Below are 23590 nucleotides of genomic sequence, written 5' to 3' on the forward strand. Positions count from 1 at the left end.
GGGGGAAGCTGAGCTGAGAGTGGGGGCTGGGCCTGGATATTCAAAGGGTACCTTTGACCAGGATTTGTGAATCAAGGTCAGCCATGGGTTGGGCAATTAGAAAGGAATCTTAAAGGGACCTCAACCCCCATCAGTTGCCTCCCTAAACAGTTGAGACTTAAATTCATTTAAGAAAAAATATTTGGGGCAGTGTCCTTCATTTAAGGCAAGGTTGAAGATTTTCTCCAAAGATCTTCAGAGTAGCGGGGTCCCCTCGTCTTGTTCCCCCCTCAAACCATCACCTCCAGATGCATGTGGGGAAAGGGGCATCGATCTCCTCTTTAACTGCTTCGAGGTGACAAGGGTCATAGAGATTTGGGGTTCCATGCCAAGGAGGTGAGGCGTGAGGTGTGGGGGATGTGTTGCATGGCATTGAGGAGGTGTCCTGGTCAGTTGTCTCCAGTCAATGTTCTCCAGGCTGAAAGGCCAGCTGAGATTCCAAAGTATGAAGCCTAGAAAAAACAGATTTCGGGAACAGATTAAAAGTGGGGTGTCATCCAGGGTGGAGATAGTGACATTCAGGAGAATGGGGCCTTTAGCAAGAAATGCATCAGGTCCCTTCTGTGGGCTACTTGTGTGATGGACCATCTAACTATCAAAGAGAAATAGGAGAAAATGCTGAGAGAAAAGATTATTTGTAGCCTAGCTCTTTCACCCTTAATTTCCAGGAAAGCTAATTTCTCCTGGGATTGGGATTAAAGGGTGTGGACTCAGAAGTCAGGGGAGGCAAGAGGCCTTGATATCTAGTAGATTTAATGTACCACTGCTCTTTTGTAAGGCAGGGTCTAGGGATGGGTATATCCCCAGTTGTCAGGGCTGTAGATCAAGATAAGAATGCGGTTTAAGCTCTTGGAAATGTTGGAAAAACTGTGCTGTTCTTGAAGAGAGTTGGTTATTCAATAAGCAAAGATCCTAAATCTTCTCCTTCTTAGTTTCCCCACTCTTTATGGAGGAGGGGTGAAAAATATGAGCATAGCCTACCCAGCTTACCGGCCCCTGAAGCTGTCCTGAGATAAAAGGGAAACAGGGCCAGACTTCAAATTCCTACCAGGAAGCAGGACGCTGGGGGGCCAGGTCAACCCTTGTGGTGTTTGCTGTAGTGGTGAGAAGGCAGTTCTTCCTGCTTCGATTCAGGGCAAGAGACTGGGGTCTTCTAAGGCTTAAGTCTAGAAGAGATTTGCATTAAAAGGGCATCTCTGCTTCTTTCTGAGTATCCAGAGGCAGAAGTTGCCCTGAGAAGAGAACTGAGGGTCTCAGGTTAATGAGATAAAGGGAAACCAACAGGTGTTAGAAATCAGTTTTTTGGTCTTACAGATCTCTATTAGTTGTCCAGTAGCAGACAGATGACCAGGCTATACTTATTTGCCCAAGCATTTAGGATACAATGGTTACATATAATAAGGCTAGAAACAGCAAGGTATGACATAATTAAATTGCATTAACAATTTCTTTTGACTATTGCTCTGATCTTAAAACCAGTTACATGAGGAAAAAAAATGTAAGAACATAAATTCTAAATAAATATTTATCATAACCTTATGTTGATAACAATAAGGAATTTGTCCCCATAAGTTCATATTCAAGTAGATGATATTCATACAAATCAGTTTGTTTTTAAAATACCCAGTGCAAATACAATCATATACAGAATGTCTAATTCCACATGAGAGAATTCAAGAAGTTAGCAGTTAAACTTTTAGAAACTTTTGGAATTATGGATGGCATTCACAGAAACCCAGGCTAAGTTTGATTATTGCTCTTTTCCCAACCTTTTGGCTCCAAAGGAGTTAGCTTTGCTGGGTGTAGAAGCCCTGTCAAGGTAGGTGAAGATAAGGTTAGATAATCTGTTCAGTGGAGTTTATTGAGAGGCAGTAACCGCACCCCAACTCTATAGCTTTCATTCCCTTTAGGCGTCTCTAAGAGAGAGAGATACGACAAAAAGTTTTAATTTCGCCAGAGCTGTGCCATGACGTCTTAATGAGCAATGCTTGCCTTGAGCATAGAGCTCCAGACAGCGTCAATTAAAGTCCCAGGAAACTGAGCTGTCCCACCTTGCTGATAGAGTGTGTGTGTGTGTGTATGGGGTTGTGTTACCTCATGAACAGGAAGATTGAAATAGAGGCGAGAGCAATATTGGAGTAGGTCTCTAGAGAGATGACATAATCAGTGGAGACAGCATCTTGATAAGAGATTCCCATAGCTTGGGATGGCAGAGGCATTCTGCTATTCTGAAACATAAGATCTTATCAAGTATTCTGATAAAGAGGCAGGGGGAGGTTTTGCAGAACTAAGAGGCAGGGAAACTGAGGGAGGACTGAGTCAGGACAATAATAAACCAAACTAAAACTAGAAAATGTAAGGACTTGTGGCAAGGACCAGTTTCTCCCCAATAACCCCAGAATTATCAGCATAGAATAGCACTCCTTATTCAGAGAGACACATGCCTCCCTGTTTGAATCTCTGCAGTTGGGGGGCATATCAGCTAAAGATGGACAGTCTTTAGGTCTGTGGTCATTTGTGCATTTAACTCAACCTCTGCTGTGTAGCAGTGCTCAAGGCGGTCCTGCTGCCCTGAGAAGGCACCGAGAGGGGCTCCAAGAGAGAGACAAAAAATGGAGTTTGAGAACTTCATTCTCTCTCTCTCTCTCTAGGGAGGACAGATTTCTGAGAAAATATGCAATTAGACCAAGACGGGCTACCCCAACCATTAGAGTTCTGATCTCGAAATGCTGAAATAATAATTAAGGAATTGGGGTCCTTGGACAGGTATCTGATTTTTTGTTGTTTCTAAAGAATAATCCCAAAGACTGAATAAGGGATTTCAAAGTTAAAACATAACTCGGCAAATCATAGTCTAACAAATTTTTAAGAGTAAAATAGTTTCCAATTCGGCCTGAACTGAAATAAGACATCAGTTTTTCCCAATTTCCTGACTAGTTGAAATCTGTTTCCTCCCCCCCCCCCCTTTACAGACATTATCAGATTATACATAACAGACTATAAATTTCCTGAAATAGCAATAGTCAAACAGTTTTATGCAGCAATAGTTAAACAGGTTTATACAGCAATAGTTAAAAGTTTTTCTCATACAGAACAATAGTCAAACAGTAGTCCCCCAGTTTTAATGAGTCTTAAAAAAAATAGATGGATTAATTTGAAAGCCGGCTTATCTCACTCAGAACCTTCTCTGTGAAAGGTGGGTGTGAAGAAATCCCACGTGACCCCTCCCTACTCTGTTAGAAGAGGCAGAGGGAGGGGAAGGCAGCTAGCATTTACCTCAGGCTACTTAATGCAGAGAATAGTGAGTCTAAGACAAAAGACCCTACCCCCACCCATCTTCTAGTAATTAGGGTATGGGGGCGTTTGGGGCATTTAGAAAGGTCAGATGCTAATTGGAGATAAGAGACTCCTGAAGCAAGTTGGGGGTTGGGCGAGTAGAGAGAGATTGGAACTTTACATAAAATTCAGGTGTTAATTTAGGCATTCTCTAAAAGGCAGCTTGAGGGAGAGTCTATTCCTATTCTATATCCCTGGACTTCCTGGACTGAAGCCAGAGAAATTGAGGCAAGAGAGACAGTTTAAGGAAACTGAGGCAGTAAAAAAAGAACTGTTGCACATCAGAACAGATCAAGATTCTAGAGAGGCGCCAAATTAAAAGTAGTTAAGGAGCGTTTAAATAGTTTCAATCTTTTTAATTTACCCCTGCCTGCCTGCAGTCAGGATGGGGGGAAAAAAGGAGAAATTAAAAGAAACTATTTTCACTCTCTTCACAATTAATTTGCCTGGATTCAGAATTTGTTCCCCAGCCAAAATTACAAAGATATCCTTTCTGAAATGATAGTATGGCTAGAGCTGTACTTCAGAAAAGAAGCCTTTAATTATTGGTATATGGGGCATAGGATGCCAATGCTTGAGAAATAGAGAGTGAGCTAGGAGCTCCTGAGACAGAGAAAAGCTGTTCAAAAACTGCAGGTAAGTATGCCCTGAGGCTTAGAAAGAAAATGGGAGGTTTTAAAATCCAGGCTCTAAGCTATGAACTAAGCTATTTATTCCCCCTTAATTCCATTGGCTGATTCTGATACCCAACACCCCTTCAAATGCTGCTGCCACCATCTTCAATTCATTTGCCTCTCCTCCCCAGTTTGGACCATACTAAGCAGGGACTGTTCTACACCATTTATCAGCATGAAGCAGCTACAGAAGATGAGATCTCCATCCCTTTTTCCCAAATGAATTTGGGGTGTAATTGCTTGAGAGGGGAAAATATAGCTTCTAGGGGAGACAACAATGATTTTGAGATCCCCTGACCTTAGGGGATTTCTGTTCTAACAATAAGTCAGTGATTCTAAATCTTCTGGCTTTGGAGTCTGCCTCAGGAAATTCCCATATCCAATCTAAGAATAACAATCTGTCTGATTCTGAATAGACCACTTCTTAGTTCTTTGCTAATTGTCAAATAGCTTCTGGCCTCAGGATAGATAGTCCCACAGAACAAACTTCTGAGACAACAGTGATAGTTTATTGGTCAGTGAGAACCAAGTTGCAGAAACCAGTCCTTGGTCCTTTTACGGTCTGGGCCATAAAATTAACATATCTATAACCTGAAGAACTAGATAAATGTGACTACTTGTTCTTGTTTCTTTGCTAAATTCTCTTAGAATTTAGTCTGCTTGCAGTGGAGTTACATTTGTCCCTTGACCAGGAAATAGATCCAAGCCTGCAAATTCTTTTTGAGACACCTAGCAACACTGTTCGGTGACTATAAACTGTTGGGGTCCCTTTCCCAACCTCAACAAATGTACAAATCGCCAATCTCCCCACTTCTGAGAGGGGCAGAGACACATCACAGTATTTGAAAATGAATCTGTATACCCACAGAAATTGTTATTTTCCACTGGGAAAATTTCTACCAATTCCCCATTGGTTTAACTCCACAAAAATTATTGATGGAGTAAGCAATCAAGAAAATTTGGAGACCATTCTCTTATACAATGAAATTAAAAGTCCAGCTGCTCCTCCTTTTCCTTCTCTTCTTCTTCTTTTTTTTTTTTTGTTCCTTCTCTTCCTTCTACTCTTCTTCATCATCATCATCCTCATATTCCTTTTTCTTCATCTTCCTTCTTTTTTTCTTGTTACCACTACTACTACTAATTCTTCCTTAATATTCTCTTTTTATTTCCATAACTATTTTGATTTTTCTCCAATTTCTCTGATCACTCTCCTTTTCTGGCTCCTTCTCTACCTTCTATCCTCCACATTTAGGTACTTTTTAAAATCTCTTTCATCAATCATTTTTTTTCTTTCTCCCTACTTGCTTGAAAATCTCAGTCACTTCCCTAAGTCTTCAAGTACAGTATCTTTTTGTAAGATTCAGTAATCTACAATTTCAGCACTAATCTTCTGCTGAGTGTCAGTCCCACATTTCTTTGTGGCCTTGGATGGGCTACTACAATTTCTCTGAGCCTCGGTTTCTTCATTAATAGAATAAAGGAATTGGATTAGATCAGGGGTTGACAAACTAATGGTCTGCAGGTTAAATGTAGTTCATTAGCTATTTTTTTTTTGGGGGGGGGAGTGTGGTACAGCCTGTTTTAAAAAAAATAAAAGAAACAACCAAAAAACAATTTCAACTTCAAGTCAGTTTGCTGACCCCTGGACTAGATAATCTCTATGTAGTCTTCTAGCTTTGATCTATGATCCTGTTGATGCTAACTTTGTTTCATTGTGAAGTAAAACTCAATATGGACAAAACCTATCTCCTCATCTTATTTTATGTCCCAAATGGATTTTAATTTAATTTTGATTTATAAGTATTTAGAAACACTAATATTTTGTTCTTTATCTACTTCTAAAAAGGATATGAAATAGAATTAATCATCAAAAAAGTTTTTAAAAATACTGAATATATGGTCCTCTAGGGTTCTTTCTTCATCTGTCCTTCTATTCTCATATATATATATATATATATATATATATATATATATATATATATATATAAAAAACCTATGATCTTGTCCAAATATGCTCTAAATATTTTTACCACTATACATTTGCTAATTCTATTTGTACTCCTGGTCACTACTTCAGTACCTCTTTTTGAATTGCTAATTGTGCTTCAATGCTTTCAACTAAAATTCCAAGTCCTCTATGAAGCTTTCCCTGATCACTTGTTTTCTTTATCCTCTGAAATCCCATAAGTTTTTGTTTATATCTCAGTGGCATGTAGGTTTGACAACCAGATTTCTGAGAGAAAGTATTTCTACAACATATTTTAAAGTTTAATCTGCATTATTCTTTTTTCTTCATCCCTTTTTAAAAAAAATTTGTAGTTCTTTTAAACATATTTCCACATTTGTCATACTATGCAAGAAAAACCAGACCAAAAAATAAAAAACATGAGAAAGAAAAAAAAAAACAGGTTAAAATACTGTGCTTCTATTCATATTCAATCTCCATTATTTCTTTCTGGATGTGGATGGTATTTTCTATCCCAAGTCTATTGGAATTGCCTTGACTTACCACCTTGTTGAGAAAAGTCAAATCCATTACAGTTGATCATCTCATAATCTTAGTGTTACTATAGACAATGTTCTCTTGCTTAATTCAGCATCAGTTCATGTAAGTCTTTCCATTTCCATCACTTTCCTAAGTCTAAAAAATCAATAAACAATAAATTCAGCCTTGACTGTAGCATTTGTCAATTCTTTAAGTGCAAAAACTTGCACTGAAAATTTAACAATTAATTCTTCTAATCCAGTTTAATTTGGTTCCAGTATACCCCACAAGTCTCATTTATAACACTCAAAACATTCCCTTGTATTGTGGGTACTTGAGTATATTTCATCTCAAATTTTAAATTTCTTGAAGTTAAGATCTGTGTTTAATTTACATTTGTACCTAGCATATAGCAATATATTTTTGATGTAGATATTTTATGGAGTGAATTAATTTCTAGTATTTTGGTTAGATGATTCAATGTAAACTTGCCTTGTTGAAACATTAAGGATTATTAACTTCAAGGGCTTTTTTTCCCCTGACAGAACTTCCTCCTCAACCTGATGGTATCAAGATTTCCAACATCACTGACTCTTCTGCCATCATCTCTTGGTCAATATCGGATGGTCATTCTATTTCTTCTGTCATCATCTGTTACAAGATTCAAGGCAAGGCTGAAGAAAACCACATTGAAGTGAAGATAAAGAATGCCACTATCACACAGTATCATATCAAAGGCCTAGAACCTCAAACAACCTACTGGGTCGACATTTTTGCAGAGAACAACATGGGATCAAGCAACCCCCCTTTTTCTCTTGAATTGATAACACTCCCGGAAAATAAAGGTTGGTGGGACAAATCATTGGCAACATGATATGATTTAAAAGATGACAATAAGGCCCTACTGCCTAAAAAAATCTACCCTATTATTTTTTCAACTGATTGAAATTCTACTATTAGAGATTTATATTCTTTTGGTTTATGACATTGCATCTACAGGTGCCCTCTTAAAATTCAAATATACCTAGGAAGATTAATATTATACTGTTAAATTAATTTCAATAAATGCTCTAATAATTTTAATCAGAGTACTTTCTCTTCAGTTAGCTGAAAACAGGATACTAAATTCACAATAAAATTGTGACCACATAAAAATGGAAAAAAAAAAGATTTGGGATTTTGCTTAGCATGACTAAGACTGGGTCATAGGAGTTTAGAATTGGAAGAGACTTTAAATATCATCTTATTATTCTCTGATATTCTACAAATAAGGAGACAAAAAAAGAGAAATTAAAGTATTCGCTAAAAATTTCTTAGTTGTTATGTATGCCAGTTCTTATACTCAAGTCATCATTAAAAATATACTATTTATAAATATATAAAAACAAAAATGGACTTTTTGTGGCAGAGAGGAACTTGGGATCATTAAAAGCATTATGAAATTTGCCAAATGCCATCAAACTATTCAATTTTTAGTTTAGCTCATTGACCATTAGATGCCCTATCAAGATAGATAGCTAGACTGCTAGATAACAGATACTAAAATATTAACTCTCAGCTCACAAAACTGAATGTCATAATCTGAACCATAAATATTCTTTATTTTTTTTTAAAGAAGCAAGCAGGTAGCACAGTAAATAGAGTGTTGGGCCTTGAGTCAGAAAGACCTCTGTCTGCCTCAGTTTCCTTATCTATAAAATAAAAATAATATAGCACCTGCCTTCTTGGATTGTTGTGAGGATCAAATGAGATAATAATTGTAAAATGCTTATTACAGTGCCTGACATATAAAAGAGCTATACAAATCTTAGTTATTATTGTCTACTTGTTTTTTCATTTATGGATTGCTAAGCTTTTTTTTCTGAGTGTCCATGAATCTCAAAAAGTCCTAAAGGGTTTCTGGGGTCAAGAAAATTAGGATTATATTATTCACCAATCAGATAATCTAAGGAATTTATCACAAATAAAATTAAGTGTGTGACTGAGTAGTTCTCTGCTTGGCCTTTGCTATGTATTTTCCTATTTCTCATCTAACCAATATTTGTCTTCTATTTGCTTTTTATTCTCCTGCTAATTATGACTGTTCCCTCAGCTTTTTCTCTACACAAATCATCTATGCATTTTCATGGTTTAACCTGAATCACTTCCCCACACATTACAGCGAATAAAGGACTGGACCAAATGTCTAGAAGATCTGAGTTCAAATTTTATCTCAAACACAAGCTAAAAATTGCTGAATAAATATGTTAATTTCTGTCTACCTCAGTTTAATCATCTATTTCAGTCAGCCAATTACCCAAATTATGGGTTATTACTAGCCTAATTAATAAATTGATCATATTGAGGGTGAAGTAGGGAGGAAGATGCTATGATTTCCCAATGATGAGTTTACTAGGGACACCATGGAAAAGCCAAAGAGGTGTGGAATGAGATGGCTAAATGGAATAGGAGATATCTGAGGAGTAATTGAATTTCTTATCCTGAAAGGCAGCTGTGGTATAGTGGTTAGAGAGTCAGCCCTGGAGTCAAGAAGGCTTGAGTTTAATTTCATTCTCTGACACATACTGGCTGTATAACTCTGGGCCAGTCATTTCCCAGGAAATTTTCAGAAGTTATAAATGGCAAAATAGATGCAGATCTACATTGGTATAGAGAGTTCTCTCAGTGGGAGTTTCCTAAATCAATAATATAATAAGTCTAATTCTTCCTATCCAGTTCCTTCAAAAAAATTTTTTCCCCAATGGAAAAGTCATCTACTTCAGATGGCTCTTGTAAGGAAAGAACTTGGAAATTTTATCTTTCTATCTTCATCTATTTAAACTTAATTTATTCTTCAAGGCTCAGTTCTTGATCCACTTTCTTCATAAAGTTTTTCCTGATCTCCCTCAACCCATATTGCTCCCTCCCTTTCTGAACTCCTCTAGCACATGTCTATTCCATTCAGTTGGTTGTCTAACATATACCTAAGAAGTATTATTTGAGCAGGGGTCTTGTTTATATTTCTTTGAATTTTCCCAGCAGTAATTCCAATGCTCTACCCATAGAAGTTACTTTATTTTATATATTTTAAATTAAAGCTTTTTTATTCACAGAGCATATGCATGGGTAATTTTTCCAACCTTGACTCCTGCATAACCCCCTGCTTCAAAATTTCCCCTTCTTCCCTCCCTGGCAGGCAGTCCAATACATGCCAGATATGCTGAAATATATGTCAGATCCAATATGCATATACCTATTCACGCAGCCATCTGGTTGCTCAAGAAGGAAGAAAAAGAAAAACAGAAAAAAAATACAATCAAACAATTAGAGAGAGAGAGTGAGAATGCTATGCTGTGTTCCACCCTCCGTTCCCATGCTTCTCTCTTTGGGTGTAGATAGTTCTCTTCATCTGCACGAGTAGAACTGGTCTGAATCATCTTAATGTTGAAGAGAATTGATCATCATATAATCTTGTTGTTGCTGTAAATAATGATCTCCTGGTTCTGCTCATTTCACTTTGCATCAATTCATGTAGGTCTCTCTAAGCCTCTCTGAAATCATCCTGCTGGTCATTTCTTACAGAACAATAGTATTCCATAGCATTCATATACCATAATTTATTCAGCCATTCTCCAATTGATGGGCACCCACTCAGTTTCCAGTTTCTTTCCACTACAAAGAGGGCTGCCACAAACATTTTTGTACATGTGGGTCCTTTTCTCTCTTTTATGATCTCTTTGGGATATAATCCCAATAGAAACACTGCTGAATCAAAAGGTATGCACAGTTTGATAACTTTTTCAGCATAGTTCCAAACTGCTCTCCAGAATGGTTGGATTCATTCACAACTTCACCAACAACGTATCAGTGTCCCAGTTTTCCCACATCTCCTCCAACATTTTAGCCAATCTGACAGGTGTGTAGTGATATCTCAGAGTTATCTTGATTTAAATTTCTTTGATCAGTTGTGATTTAGAGCACCTTTTCATATGGCTACAAATAGTTTCAATTTCTTCATCTGAAAATTGTTCATATCCTTTGACTTTAACAATTGGAGAATGGCTTGAACTATTATAAATTTGAGTCAATTCTCTATATATTTTAGAAATGAGGCCTTTTTCAGATCCTTTGGATGTAAAAATGTTTTCCCAGTTTATTGCTTCCCTTCTAATCTTGTTTGCATTAGTTTTATTTGTACAAAATCTTTTTAATATAATCAAAATTATCTATTTTATGATCAATAATGATCTCTAGTTCTTTGGTCATAAATTCCTTCTTCCTCCACAAATCTGAGAGGTAAAATATCCTATGTTCTTCTAATTTGTTTATAGTATCATTCTTTGTCTAGATCATGAATCTATTTCGATCTTAACTTGGTATATGGTGTTAGGTATGGGTCTATGCCTACTTTCGGCCATACTAGTTTACAATTTTTCCAGGAGTTTTTGTCAAATAGTGAATTCTTATCCCAAAAGGTGGGGCTTTTTGGTTTGTCAAATATTAGATAGTCATTGGCTATTTTGTTCTGTGAGCCTAAACTATTCCACTGATCAACTATTTCTTAGTCAGTACCAAACGGTTTTGATGACCGCTACTTTATAATATAGTTTTAGATCTGGTACAGCTAGGCTGCCTTCATTTGCTTTTCTCTTCATTAATTCCTTTGAAATTCTTGACCTTTTGTTCTTCCAGATGAATTTTGTTATTATTTTTTCTAGTTCAGTAAGATAGTTTCTTGGGAGTTTGATTGGTATAGCACTAAATAAATAGATTAGTTTAGGGAGCTATTATATTTTCTTGACCTATCCAAGAGCACTTGATATTTTTCCAATTGGTTAAATCTGACTTTATTTGTGTGGAAAGTGTTTTGTAGTTTTGCTTATATAATTTCTGACTTTCCTTGGCAGATAGATTACCAAATATTTTATATTTTCAACAGTTATTTTAAATGGAATTTCTCTTTGTATCTCTTGCTGTTGGATTTTATTAGTGATGTATAAGAATGCTGATGATTTATGTGGATTTATTCTAATAGCTTTTTAATTGATTCTCTGGGGTTCTCTAAGTATACCATCATATCATCTGCAAAGAGTGATAATTTGGTTTCCTCATTACCTACTCTAATTCCTTTAATCTTTTTTTCTTCTCTTATTGTCAAGGCCAACATTTCTAATACAATATTGAATAGCAATGGTGATAGTGGGCAACCTTGTTTCACCCCTGATCTTATTGGGAATGGGTCAAATTTATCCCCATTACATATGATGCTTGCATGTTTTAAATAGATGCTACTGACTATTTTAAGGAAAAGTCCATTTATTCCTATATTCTCTAGTGTTTTTAATAGGAATGGGTATTGGATTTTATCAAATGCTTTTTTTTGCATCTATTGAGATAATCATATAGTTTTTTGTTAATTTGGTTATTGATATAGTCAGTTATGTTAATAGTTTTCCTAATATTGAACCAGCCCTGCATTCCTGGTATAAATCCTACTTGGTCATCAATCCTGGGGATGATTATCTGTAACCTCTTTGCTAATATTTTGTTTAAGATTTTTGCATCAATTAGGGAGATCGGTCTATAATTTTCTTTCTCTGTTTTCGTCCTACTTGGTTTAGATATCAGTACCATGTCTGTATTATAAAAGGAGTGTAGTAGGAGTTCCTCATTCCGTATTTTTTCAAATAGTTTATATAGCATTGGAGTTAGTTGTTCTTTAAATATTTGGTAGAATTCACATGTAAATCCATCTGGTCCTGGGGATTTTTTCTTATGGAATTGATTTATAGCTTGTTCTATTTTTTTTTTTCTAAAATGAGACTATTTAAGTAATTTATTTCCTCTTCTGTTAATCTGAGCAATCTATAATTTTTTAGGTTCCTCCATTTCATTTAGTTTGTCAAATTTATTGGCATAAAGTTGGGCAAAGTAACTCCTGATAATTACTCTAGTTTCTTCTTCATTGGTGGATCGTTCTCCCTTTTCATTTTTGAGACTAACAATTTGATTTTCTTATTTCCTTTTTCTTATCAAATTAAGTAAAGGTTTATCGATTTTGTTGTTTTTTTCATAAAACCAATTCTTAGTTTTATTTATTAATTTATTACTTTATTTATTATTAATATCATATTATTATTTGTTAATATTATTAATTTATTAATTCAATAGTTTTTTAGTTTCAATTTTATTGATCTCTCCTTTTACTTTTAGAATTCCAAGTTTGGTATTTGATTGGGGGTTTTTAATTTGTTCTTTTTCTAGCTTTTTTAGTTGCAAGCCCGATTTATTGATCTTCTCTTTCTATTTTATGCAAGTAAGCCTCTAGAGATATAAAATTTTCTTTTATTACCATTTTGGCTGCATCCCACAAATTTTGGTATATTGCCTCATTATTGTAATTCTCTTGGATGAAAGTATTGATTGTGTCTATGATTTGCTGTTTCATCCATTCATTCTTTAGGATGAGATTATTTAGTTTCCAATTTCTTTTTGTCTATTTTTCCCTGGCCCTTTATTGAATGTAAGTTTTATTGCATCGTGATCTGAAAAAAAAATACATTTACTATTTATACCTTTCTGCATTTGATTTTGAGGTCTTTATGTCCTAATATAGGGCCAATTTTTGTATACGTTTTATGAACTGCTAAGAAGAAAGTATACTCCTTTTTGTCTCCATTCAATTTTCTCCAAAGATCTATCATATCTAATTTTTCTAGTATTCTATTTACCTTTTTTAACTTCTTATTTATTTTATGGTTTGATTTATCTAGTTCTGAGAGATCAAGGTTGAGATCTCCCACTATTATAGTTTTGTGTCTATATATTTTTTGCAACTCTCTTAACTTCTTTAGGAATTTAGATGCTATAGCACTTGGTGCATATATGTTTAATATTGACATTGTTTCATTATCTATGGTACCCTTTAGCAAGATATAATTTCCTTCCTTATCTCTTTTAATTAGATCAGTATTTGCTTTTGCTTGATCTGAGATGAGGATGGCCATCCCTGCTTTTTTTTACTCTAGCCTTTTACCTTTATTCTGTATGTATCACTCTGCTGTAAATGCATTTCTTATAAACAACATATTGTAAGATTCTGGCTTTTAATCTAGTCTTCTATCTGCTTATGTTTTATTAGAGAGTTCACCCCATTCACATTTACAATTAAAACTACTAATTTTGTATTTCCTGCCATCTTATTAACCCCAAATTATACTTTTCTCTTTCCTTTTCCCCTTTCCCTCTTCCCCAGTATTTTACTTATGAGCATTACTTGCCTCAAACAGTCCTCCCTCTTTAGAGACCCTCCCCCTTTCTTATATCATTCCTCTACTATTTCTCTTTTTCCTTCTATTTAGTCTACCTTTCCCCTTTACCCCTTTCCCTTCCCACTTTTCTATAAGATGAGAGATGTTTCACAGTGAAACCAAATATATCTAATATCTTTCTTTGGGCCAAATCTGATTAGAGTAAGATTCATACAATATTCATCACCCTCCCTTCTTTCCCTCAATTATGTTTTCTTTGCCTCTTCCTGAGGCTTTTTTTACCTCCACTTTCCCTTTTTTTTTTTCCTGTTACAATCCTCTTTCCATCTCTAGTTTTTTTTTTTAAATATTATAATAGTAAAATCAGATTATACATGTATATTCTCAATATATACCCATAACAGAAATACAGTTCTCAAGAGGTTGTTTTTTTTTTTTTTTTAAACTGGTTACTTTTTTGTGCTTTTCTTGAATTCTATATTTGGAAGTCAAATTTTTTGTTTAGCTCTGGTCTTTTCATCAAAAATATATGGAATTCACCAGTTTCATTGAATGTCTATCTCCTTTCCTGAAGGAAAATGCTCAGTTTAGCAGAGTAATTTATTCATGGTTGCATTCCAAGATCCTTTACCTTTCAGAATTCCAGGCCCTTCAATTCTTTAAAGTGAAGCTACTACATCCTGAGTAATTCTTTTTGTGGCCCCTTGGTATTTTAATTGTTTCTTTCCTGCTGCTTATAATATTTTTTCCTTGGTCTGATAGTTCTCAAATTTAGCCACGATATTCCTTGGGATTTTAATTTTGGGGTCTCTTTCAGAGGTCATTTGGTGAATTCTTTCAATGATCATTTTAGCTTCTGTTTCTATGATATCCAGGCAGTTCTCTTTGATGATTTTCTGAAAGATAGTGTCTAGGCTCTTTTTTTTTCATCATGTTTTTAGGGAATCCAATATTCCTTAGATTGTCTCTCCTAAATATCTGTTTTCCAGATCTGTTGTTTTCCCCATTAGGTATTTTACATCTTTTTCTATTTTTTCATTTTTTTTTGTTTTGCTTGACTGATTCTTGCTGTCTTCTTGTTATTACATTGTCTTATTATCTTAGTCATTTATTTCCATTTGTTCAGTTCTGAATTTTAGTTGTTATTTTCTTCATTTACTTTTTAAACTTTTTTTTGTATTTCCAGTTGAATTTTTGAATGTTGTTTTGTTCTATGGAATTTTCTTCCATTTCACAAATTCTGTTTTTTAAGAAGTTATTTTCTTTTTCTGTTTCACAAATTCTTTTTTTCTGGGAGGTGCTTTCTTTTTCTAGTTTATCAAATCCATCTTTTAATGAGTTATATGCTTTTTCTATTTCACTGTCTATTTTGTGCTGCCTTTTCCAAATTCTCTTGCAAAGCTTTCATTTCCTTTCTCCATTTTTCTTCTAGCTCTATTTTAAGATCCTTTTTGAGTTCTTCTAGGAGAGCCTCATGTGATGGGACCAGGTTATATCACCTTTTGGAGCTACATCTGGAGACAATCTGCCTTTACTCTCTTCAGGGTTTGAAATCTGTTCTTCTCTTTTGCTATAAAAGCTGTCAATTATTAAAATCCTCTTTACTTTTTTAATGTCTGCGTTTAGAGTGGGAGAGGTTTTCCAAGGGACCACAGCTGGATCAGTGCTGATTCACTCCTGGTTGCTGGGTTTGCCACATGGTATCAACAATGCTCCAGGGCTCTGTGCTGTCTGCACTGGCATTTGTGGTCAGCTGTTTGTGCTTCACTATCTCTCTCCCACTTCTGATTGAAACAGATCTTTTCTGGCCTTTTTCCTCCTGTAAATTCTCTGCAATGGGACTTTGAACTGTCTACACTGGCGTTTATACTGGTTGCCCTGGCTGCCTCCCTCCCATTTCCAATTGAAACAGATCTTTTTTTTGGCAATCTTTAAACTTATCTTTTTCTAATAATTTGTTGCACTCCCAATATTTGTGGGGTTTGCCCATCCAGAGGCAGAATTTCATAATTATTGTGACAGTTGTAAAAAAGATCAGAGAAAAACGTGTGTCATCTCTGCCATCTTGGCTTTGCCCCCAGAAGTTGAAATCACTTTGACAGAAGTTACTTTATAAAAATCCTCTGTTGGTTGATATTGAACAAGGTCACAAGGCATCAGTGGTATATAAAAGGGAAGAGAAGAAGAAAGGATCAAAGGCAGCTGGTTGGGCAAGAGGTCTCTAATAGAGTACATGAGAAGGAGTAAGACAAATTGCCTTCTTCACAACTTATCTAGAACCAGTCCTGATGAATGTCATTTTAGGGTCAATATTCCTTCAAGGAGTTACCTTGAAACTTAAGAAGTGAAACAATATAATCTCTGTTATAATAATTGCTCTCATTTTATGACACTTTAATGTTTTAAAAGCCTTTTTCTACCTTGCTTATTTATAAAACTTTAAGTATAACTGTGAAGCATGGAATTTCAGAATTGAAAAGAACAGATGGCTAGTTGGTACGATGGATTTGGAGTTGGAGGACTTGGTTTCAAGTTCTGGCTCCACTACTTAATACTGTTGTGATTCTAAGTGAACTCATTTGTCATTTATAAATTTTAAAACCCTGTGAATATTGGTGCAATGTACATCAATTTTCTCAGACTGAACTTCTCTATCTGTAAAATAAAGAAGTTCAGCTGGATAACTTCTGTGATTTCTTCCAAATTCATGCTCATCTAGGCATGCCCATTTATTGAAGAAACTGAATCAACAAAGAGGTAAAGTTATTTTTTTGATTTTTATATAGCAAGTTAGTTCAAATCTAACATTAGGGATATAGTTCCTTCTCTGATATAGTTCTTTTCTAATTGAGCAGTTGCCAGTATTATATTTTGAAATTACATTTATGACTTTTTGCAACTCTATGATCTCAGGCTAACTCTTTAAACCATATGTTGTTGAAGTTTATCCATTTGTTTGGAAACAATTCTTTTTAAAAGTTGGAGACATTTTCTGGACCATAGGTTCATTAAAACTTGTCTCTATACTTGTATGAAAACTGTTCGTCCATTTGGCATTTTGTTTCTTTAAAGCACTCTGAAAGCCACCGTGAAGCTAGGCTTACAAAATGAATGAGACTTACAAAATATAGCTAAACTAAAGTTTAAATAAATATCTATCCACTGCATATGTGATGCTGATCCCTTTTGCTTAAGTCACAAATTTGCAGTGGAGGAGAGCCCATTTCTTCCATAGGTTAATTTACAGATTACTGTCCCAGCTGCTTCACATCCATCTACTAATCTTCATTGTATTACAGAGTATGATTCTGCTCTTTTCCTATCCTTAAGGTACCATTACCATGGTGCTTTTATCTTGAGGGCCCATGTTCTTTATGTCATACCCCTATGGGGATACAGATTTATCACTATGTGAAACAGGCACTTTTCCTTGTCCTGATAAAAACTATATGTGAAATTTGATGGTCACCCTTCCTGAAGGTTTCCTCATCTTGAGAATGTATTCTGTGGCACTGATCACTCTAACTATTCTCTTTGCCACCATAAGCTATGTCTAACCATTTCTATTTTATTTTCCGCCACCACAGAATCAGTAGAACTTGGAGGGGAGAAGATGCTGCTCATTGCTATCCTTGGCTCAGCAGGGATGACTTGTTTGACTGTGCTCTTGGCTTTCTTCATCATGTTGCAGCTGAAGAGAGCAAATGTTCAGCAAAGGATGGCCCAAGCCTTCCAAAATGTGGTACTGTGTTAACTATTTTCAAGTCCATTTCTATATTTAGAACATATAAGTATCTTTTTCTTTATAAATATGCTACAACAAATTTGTTCTATTTTAACTTCCCAACAATTCAATTTACAACAATTTCACCAATAACAGGTCCTTTAAAATAGTGGTAGTAGGCACTAAATTGGGTTTTAATAATACCAAGACCAAAATCAAAAAGGTCCTGCCTTGGAGGTATTTCTATTACTAATCTCCCAGGTAATGAGAAGCAAATGAGAAAACAACTCTTTCCAAAATTCATAGCCCTATATAAATGCTAGCAAGCATTCTTCTTCTTATCATTATTATCATTATAATCATTATTATGGAGAAAATATGGTACAAAGAAAAATAAAGAGGAATCAAATATTAACAAGTAGGAGATCCAGGGAAGGAAGGCTTCATGGAAAAAAGTAACAGAACCTTGAAGAAAGACAAAGATACTGAAAGATGGAGATGAGGTGGTATTGAGTACACTGAATTATCAGATCTGGCTGGCATAGAGTTCATGAAGGTAAACAGTATAAAAAGAATATTGGGAAGGTAAATGGGAGCCTAATGGGCCTAGAGGGCTCAAAGAATTTGTAATTTGTCCTTAGGTAATGAAGAACCACCAAAGAGTTCAAACAAGCCTTATTTTTCCCATTGGCTTCCACTATAAATGGAAATTGGACTTTGATTTCACCCTCCCCAAATCTTCCAACAGAAAAGAACTCTTAACAAAATAGTCAGCCCATAACATATTGAGTGATGTTTTACTAATAAGTTTTTGTCTTACTTTCCTAAGTTCATAATTTCTAATTTTCCAGAATTCCTTTTTTCTAAAGCTATTAGAATTTCTCTCATGTGCAAATGTCCTTCACACCCACAGTCACAACTCATGAAATTGACACTGTTTACTCCTAGGCAACATTAAGTGGACTAGCATATCATCTTTTGTTAGTGTTCCTTCTCAGAAATTTTTTGTTGCATCCTGAAATGTTTTTAATCTTGAGGCTTCCATTTCTCCAAAATTAACAAATACTCTATTCTATTAGCTTTCCAAATTCACAATTGAGCAATGAATCATAAGAGTGGCTTAAAATGAGATATATAGATATACACAGAGTCCCTTTCCTTCCCTTCATTAAAGATTACTAGAAGATTGTTTGCCTGGTTCTGTGATTTTATTTGGTTTACAATTAAGCTTTAGTCAGCAAAACACCCTAATAGAGATGACTAGCAGACTTGTGAAATGAACTAGGCCTCTGATAGTTTTGTTCCTCTGGAGGCAAGAATGCCTCACTCCTAGTGGATTCACAAAAGTAGATAAAGGTGAGTATATATTATATTTGTTATTTCCATTAAATAATCAGTGCCCCAGTTAGCTGTGCTGACAGCTTCTCACAGACCTGGACCCTGTGAACTCAACTGAAACTCTCATGGAAGCAAAGGATACACATTTAAAGAAAGGAAACCCTGGATTTATTAAAGCACTGTGATAGTTTTCATAAGAGAGGGTCATGAGGGCAGGGGCTATGCCATATCTAAACTTATTACCTCCAGTACTCAATGATGCATCTTTCATACATAAGCTAGACATGGCTAGACTCACACAGTTGATAGTCATAAATATTTATTAAACACCTATTATGTACAAAAAAAGGCAGTTTCTACCTTCAGGGAGCTTAAGACAAAAATAAAAAAGGAAGCTGGAAAGTGGGTTAGGAAGCAAGTATCTGACTAGGGTAATAGTAAAGAAATAATTTTTTCCCCCATTTACTTATAGTGTGCTTTCTGGAGCCCCCAAATTGGGGTGCCAAAATATACTATGTTTCTAAAGCCCCCATGCTGGTGTGCCAAAATATACCATCTGGACTAGCTCTCTGGAGGATCTTGGTCTTAGTGGAGGAGTGAAGGGGACCTATGAGGCTGGTCAAAGATGGAGTCCATTTATTTCCCCTAAATACCTTAGAATATACCTTACTACAGCACACTGAGCATGTGCCAACTATAGAACCATTACTTCACCACATCACCATATCACACTGCACAAGTGCTAACTGTAGTAGCATTACATTGCCATAGCACACTGCACAAGTGTTAAACTATAAGCATCTTGCTACTGACATGTAAATGCCTCCTTACTGTAGGTATCCCTTGCTTCAAGTAGAAGACAGGTGGTCATACCCTTCTTGACTTCTCAGGAAGGGTGAGACTCACCAAAGAAACATGGGGAGACATTGTCATCAGGTTCCCTCTATGCTGAAAGGTCTTATACCTTACCCAGAGTTTCCCCACTATCTGTGGTCCTCTACATTTAGTTAATAGTACTTCCCCCCCTCCCCCCAAGGCTGGGGTTAAGTGACTTGCCCAGGGTCACATAGCTAGGAAGTGTTAAGTGTCTAAGACCATATTTGAACTCGGGTCCTCCTGAATTCAGGGCTGGTGCTCTATCCATTGCCCCACCTAGCTGCCCCCTGTTAATAATACTTTTTATCTTATTTTTAAAGCTTTTTATTTTCAAAATATATGCATTTGTCAACATTGACCCTTGCATAGCCGTGTGTTTCAGACTTTCCCTTCCTTCTCCCCACTCCCTTCCCTAGATGGCAAACAATCCAATATATGTAAAGCATGTTAAAATATATGTTAAATCCAATAAATATAAACATTTATACAATTCTCTTGCTGTACAAGAAAAATCAGATCAAAAAGGAAAATAAATGAGTAAGAAAAAAGAATGCAAGCAAACAACAACAAAAAGAGTGGGAATATTATGTTGTGATGGTGGAGAAATTAATAAGGGATGTTCCAAAGTAGTTTATCCAAGTGAGAAATAACTGAGCTTTCTTCTTAAATAGAGATTTGGAGTTTATGATCCTACCCTCCAATCAGAAACATGAGATTAAGTACCATGTATAATCTTATAGGGTGATAAGTTTATCCCAATAATTAGCTTCTTGGGGCCTGGTAGAGAAATATATTAGACAAGTCCCAAACTGATATAGCCAGGTGACAGATGAAGCTAGTAAATATTTGGGGCAGGATCTGAATTTGTCTTTTTGTGTCCAAGCCCAACATTATTGAAAGCAGCTCACAGTCATCTGAGATTGTTTATTGGTGCATTCTATTCTCTTAAATTCTGTGTATTTTTCCTGAGCTATATAGATCCATTATTAACATTCCTGAAAATGGAGGCTAAGGAAGAGAGAAAATACAGGAAATTGCTAAAAATTTGAGGTAGCACTTTGGAGTGACATCTTATCAAATACCAGAATGTTATAGGCCTTTTCAGGTTAGACAAAGACAGAGTCTCCCAAATGTCATCATTCTGAGGATTTCCATCTAATCTAGGACAGGTCTAGGTACTTTGAAGACCTAGAATAGACCAAGTCCAATCAGATGAATTCCAATAAAGAATTAGGCAAAAATAGCAATGTGCACCAAAAAATCATACCTCAGATTTTTCTGTTCTCACAATTTATTGATGATTTAATGATACATACATTTAAAGATTTATCAACTTAGTTACATGTATTTTATATATATATATATATATATATATATATATATATATATATATATATATATATATATATATATATATATATATATATTCTATAACTGGTGTGTGTGTATGCGTATGCGTGTGTATAGTGTTTATCCATAATTATCCAAACACCTCTCTAACAAGGCACACTCCTAAAATACTCACCATAGAAATGACTTTCAATGGGACTTCTATTACCACACCACACTTTAACACTGGATTTCAATGAATCAATAAGTATTAATTATTAAGAACTAGTATGTGCCCAAGACTATACTAGGCAGTAGAAATTCAAATCCATATGCAAACTGTATACATACAAGAGCCTTATATTCTAATAATGAATTTTACCTGGTACAAAAGAGGAGTATTTCAGGAATAAGTTTTTCAATTAATAATCTGGCCTTCCCCCATTCCTTCCCTATCCAAGGATAGAAAGATTACTTACCACAGGAAAAAAAAGGAAGAAAAGCTTTCATATACATTGGTTATGTAACTTGTCATTTCTTTTCCTTTTCCCAGAGGGAAGAACCAGCTGTGCAGTTCAACTCTGGAACTCTGACCTTGAATAGGAAAGCCAAAAACAACCCAGACCCTACAATCTATCCAGTTCTTGACTGGAATGACATCAAATTTCAAGATGTGATTGGGGAAGGGAACTTTGGCCAAGTCCTTAAGGCTCGTATCAAGAAGGATGGGTTACGGATGGATGCTGCCATTAAAAGAATGAAAGGTCAGTACTGGGTCAAAGATATCAAGTTCCCATTTGCCTAAGGTAGGTCAATAATCCATCTTCTTGCTGAAATTTTCCTCTCTATATTAACTTTCTTAAGAGGTAAAAAAATTAGCCAAGTGTTAGCCAATTATTACTGTCATGTCAAATATTACTGTCATGTCAAAATGGAGGCAATATTTCCTTTCAAATATAAGCTATAATGCTCCTGGAATGTGTTGGCCTGCTATCTAGTCTCTAAATATTCCAATTCAAGCTCTCCCTTTGAACTTTGGCCTATAAATAAGAAACTTTGGTCTCAGTTGTTTAGAATGCACTCCCTCCTTACCACCATCTCATAGAAAGCCTACCCTCTTTTCAAAGCACTGTTTAAATGCTACTTCCTACAAGAAGCCTTTATTGTTCCTCCACCCTCAATCCCAGGCCATTCATCCTTCCTGTTGAAATGAATAATAGCTAACATTATATAGTTATTTAAGGTTTGCAAATTAATATCTCATTTGATTCTCAAAATAGAGCTTTGAGGTAAGTACTATTATCCTAACTATTTTTTACAAATGATAAAACTAAGACACAGAGAGGGTCACAGTTAATTAGTGGTTGGGGAAGAATTCAAATATTGATCTCTTGATTCCATGTCTAGCATTCTATCTATTATGACTCATAGCTACTTTGGTTTGAATTACTTCTTATGAATTTTGTGTGCCTATGGACCTCTATGTAACATATACCTGTAGTTCCCTCTCACTGAAAGGTAACCTCTTAGAGAACAAAGATTGTTCTGTTTTTGTCTTTGTATATCCAGTGCCTAATAGAAGTGTACTTATTGTTTATTGAATTGAACTGAATGGGGACAAATATTCATGATCCATTAACATGTTTTAAAACTATGAGTTTTGGTGGATTCAGTTTCTTGATTCCTATACATGAGAAACTACAGTTCCTGAGAGAAGGCACTAAAAACTATTCTAACCCTAAGGGATGAATTCAGAGCAGTCATAATTTGGGAAAATTTAAATCAATATCTTTCCTATTTCTTGGTCATGGGTAGGTAATAATTTGTCTTTACTAAGGAGAATGCTTGTTTCCCTTGCTATCTTTGCTGCTCTGGTAATAATAATAAATTAGGGCTAATATTTATTTTTATTATGTGCTGAGCATTATGCTAAGTACTTTACAATTATAATCTCATTTGATTCTTACAATAATCCTGGGAGATAGATGTTATTCTTTCCCCCATTTGACAGTTGAAGAAATCAAGGTATATAAAGGTTAAGGTAGCACAACCATAGTAACAATAAATATAGCTATCATTTATATAGCACTTCCAAGATTTGCAAAGGACTTTATATATGTCATCTCGCTTGATCCTCACAACTTTGGGAATTAAGTGCTATTATTATCCCCATTTTATAGATGATAAACTAAGACAGATAGAGGTACAATGATTTACCAAAGACCACACACTAGTTAATGTCTGAGAATAAAGTTGATTTCAGGTTTTCCTGATTCCAAGTCAATCACTCTATCCACTTGAAACTGAGCTGCTAGGTGAGATTGGTGGAATAAAGAAATTCATATCAACTCATTACTTGGCACCATTAGTTAAGAAGTAAAGAACTTTTTCATCAAAAAACTGTATTTTATGAGATGTTGGAGAACAAGGGAATTTGTGAAAGTCTAAAAAGGTTTGATCGGCTATTCTATTACCTATTCCACCCACCTTCAATTTTTTTTTTTTTTGCTCATTTATCTCAGTATAGAGACTGATTGTG

The 23590-nt window shown here is 35.3% G+C and overlaps 1 protein-coding gene across 1 annotated transcript in view; it reads left to right on the forward strand.

The window, feature by feature from the left end:
- Window positions 1-23590, forward strand: part of TEK (TEK receptor tyrosine kinase) — a 167224-nt gene that overhangs the window by 104416 nt on the left and 39218 nt on the right. Inside the window, exons 13-15 of the mRNA XM_074280794.1 lie at window positions 7080-7379; window positions 17372-17526; window positions 21605-21815. Of these exons, the coding sequence (XP_074136895.1) occupies window positions 7080-7379; window positions 17372-17526; window positions 21605-21815 (666 nt within the window). The remainder of the gene's footprint in view (window positions 1-7079; window positions 7380-17371; window positions 17527-21604; window positions 21816-23590) is intronic.

This window comes from Sminthopsis crassicaudata, chromosome 1, assembly GCF_048593235.1.
Source record: "Sminthopsis crassicaudata isolate SCR6 chromosome 1, ASM4859323v1, whole genome shotgun sequence".
NCBI lineage: Eukaryota > Metazoa > Chordata > Mammalia > Dasyuromorphia > Dasyuridae > Sminthopsis > Sminthopsis crassicaudata.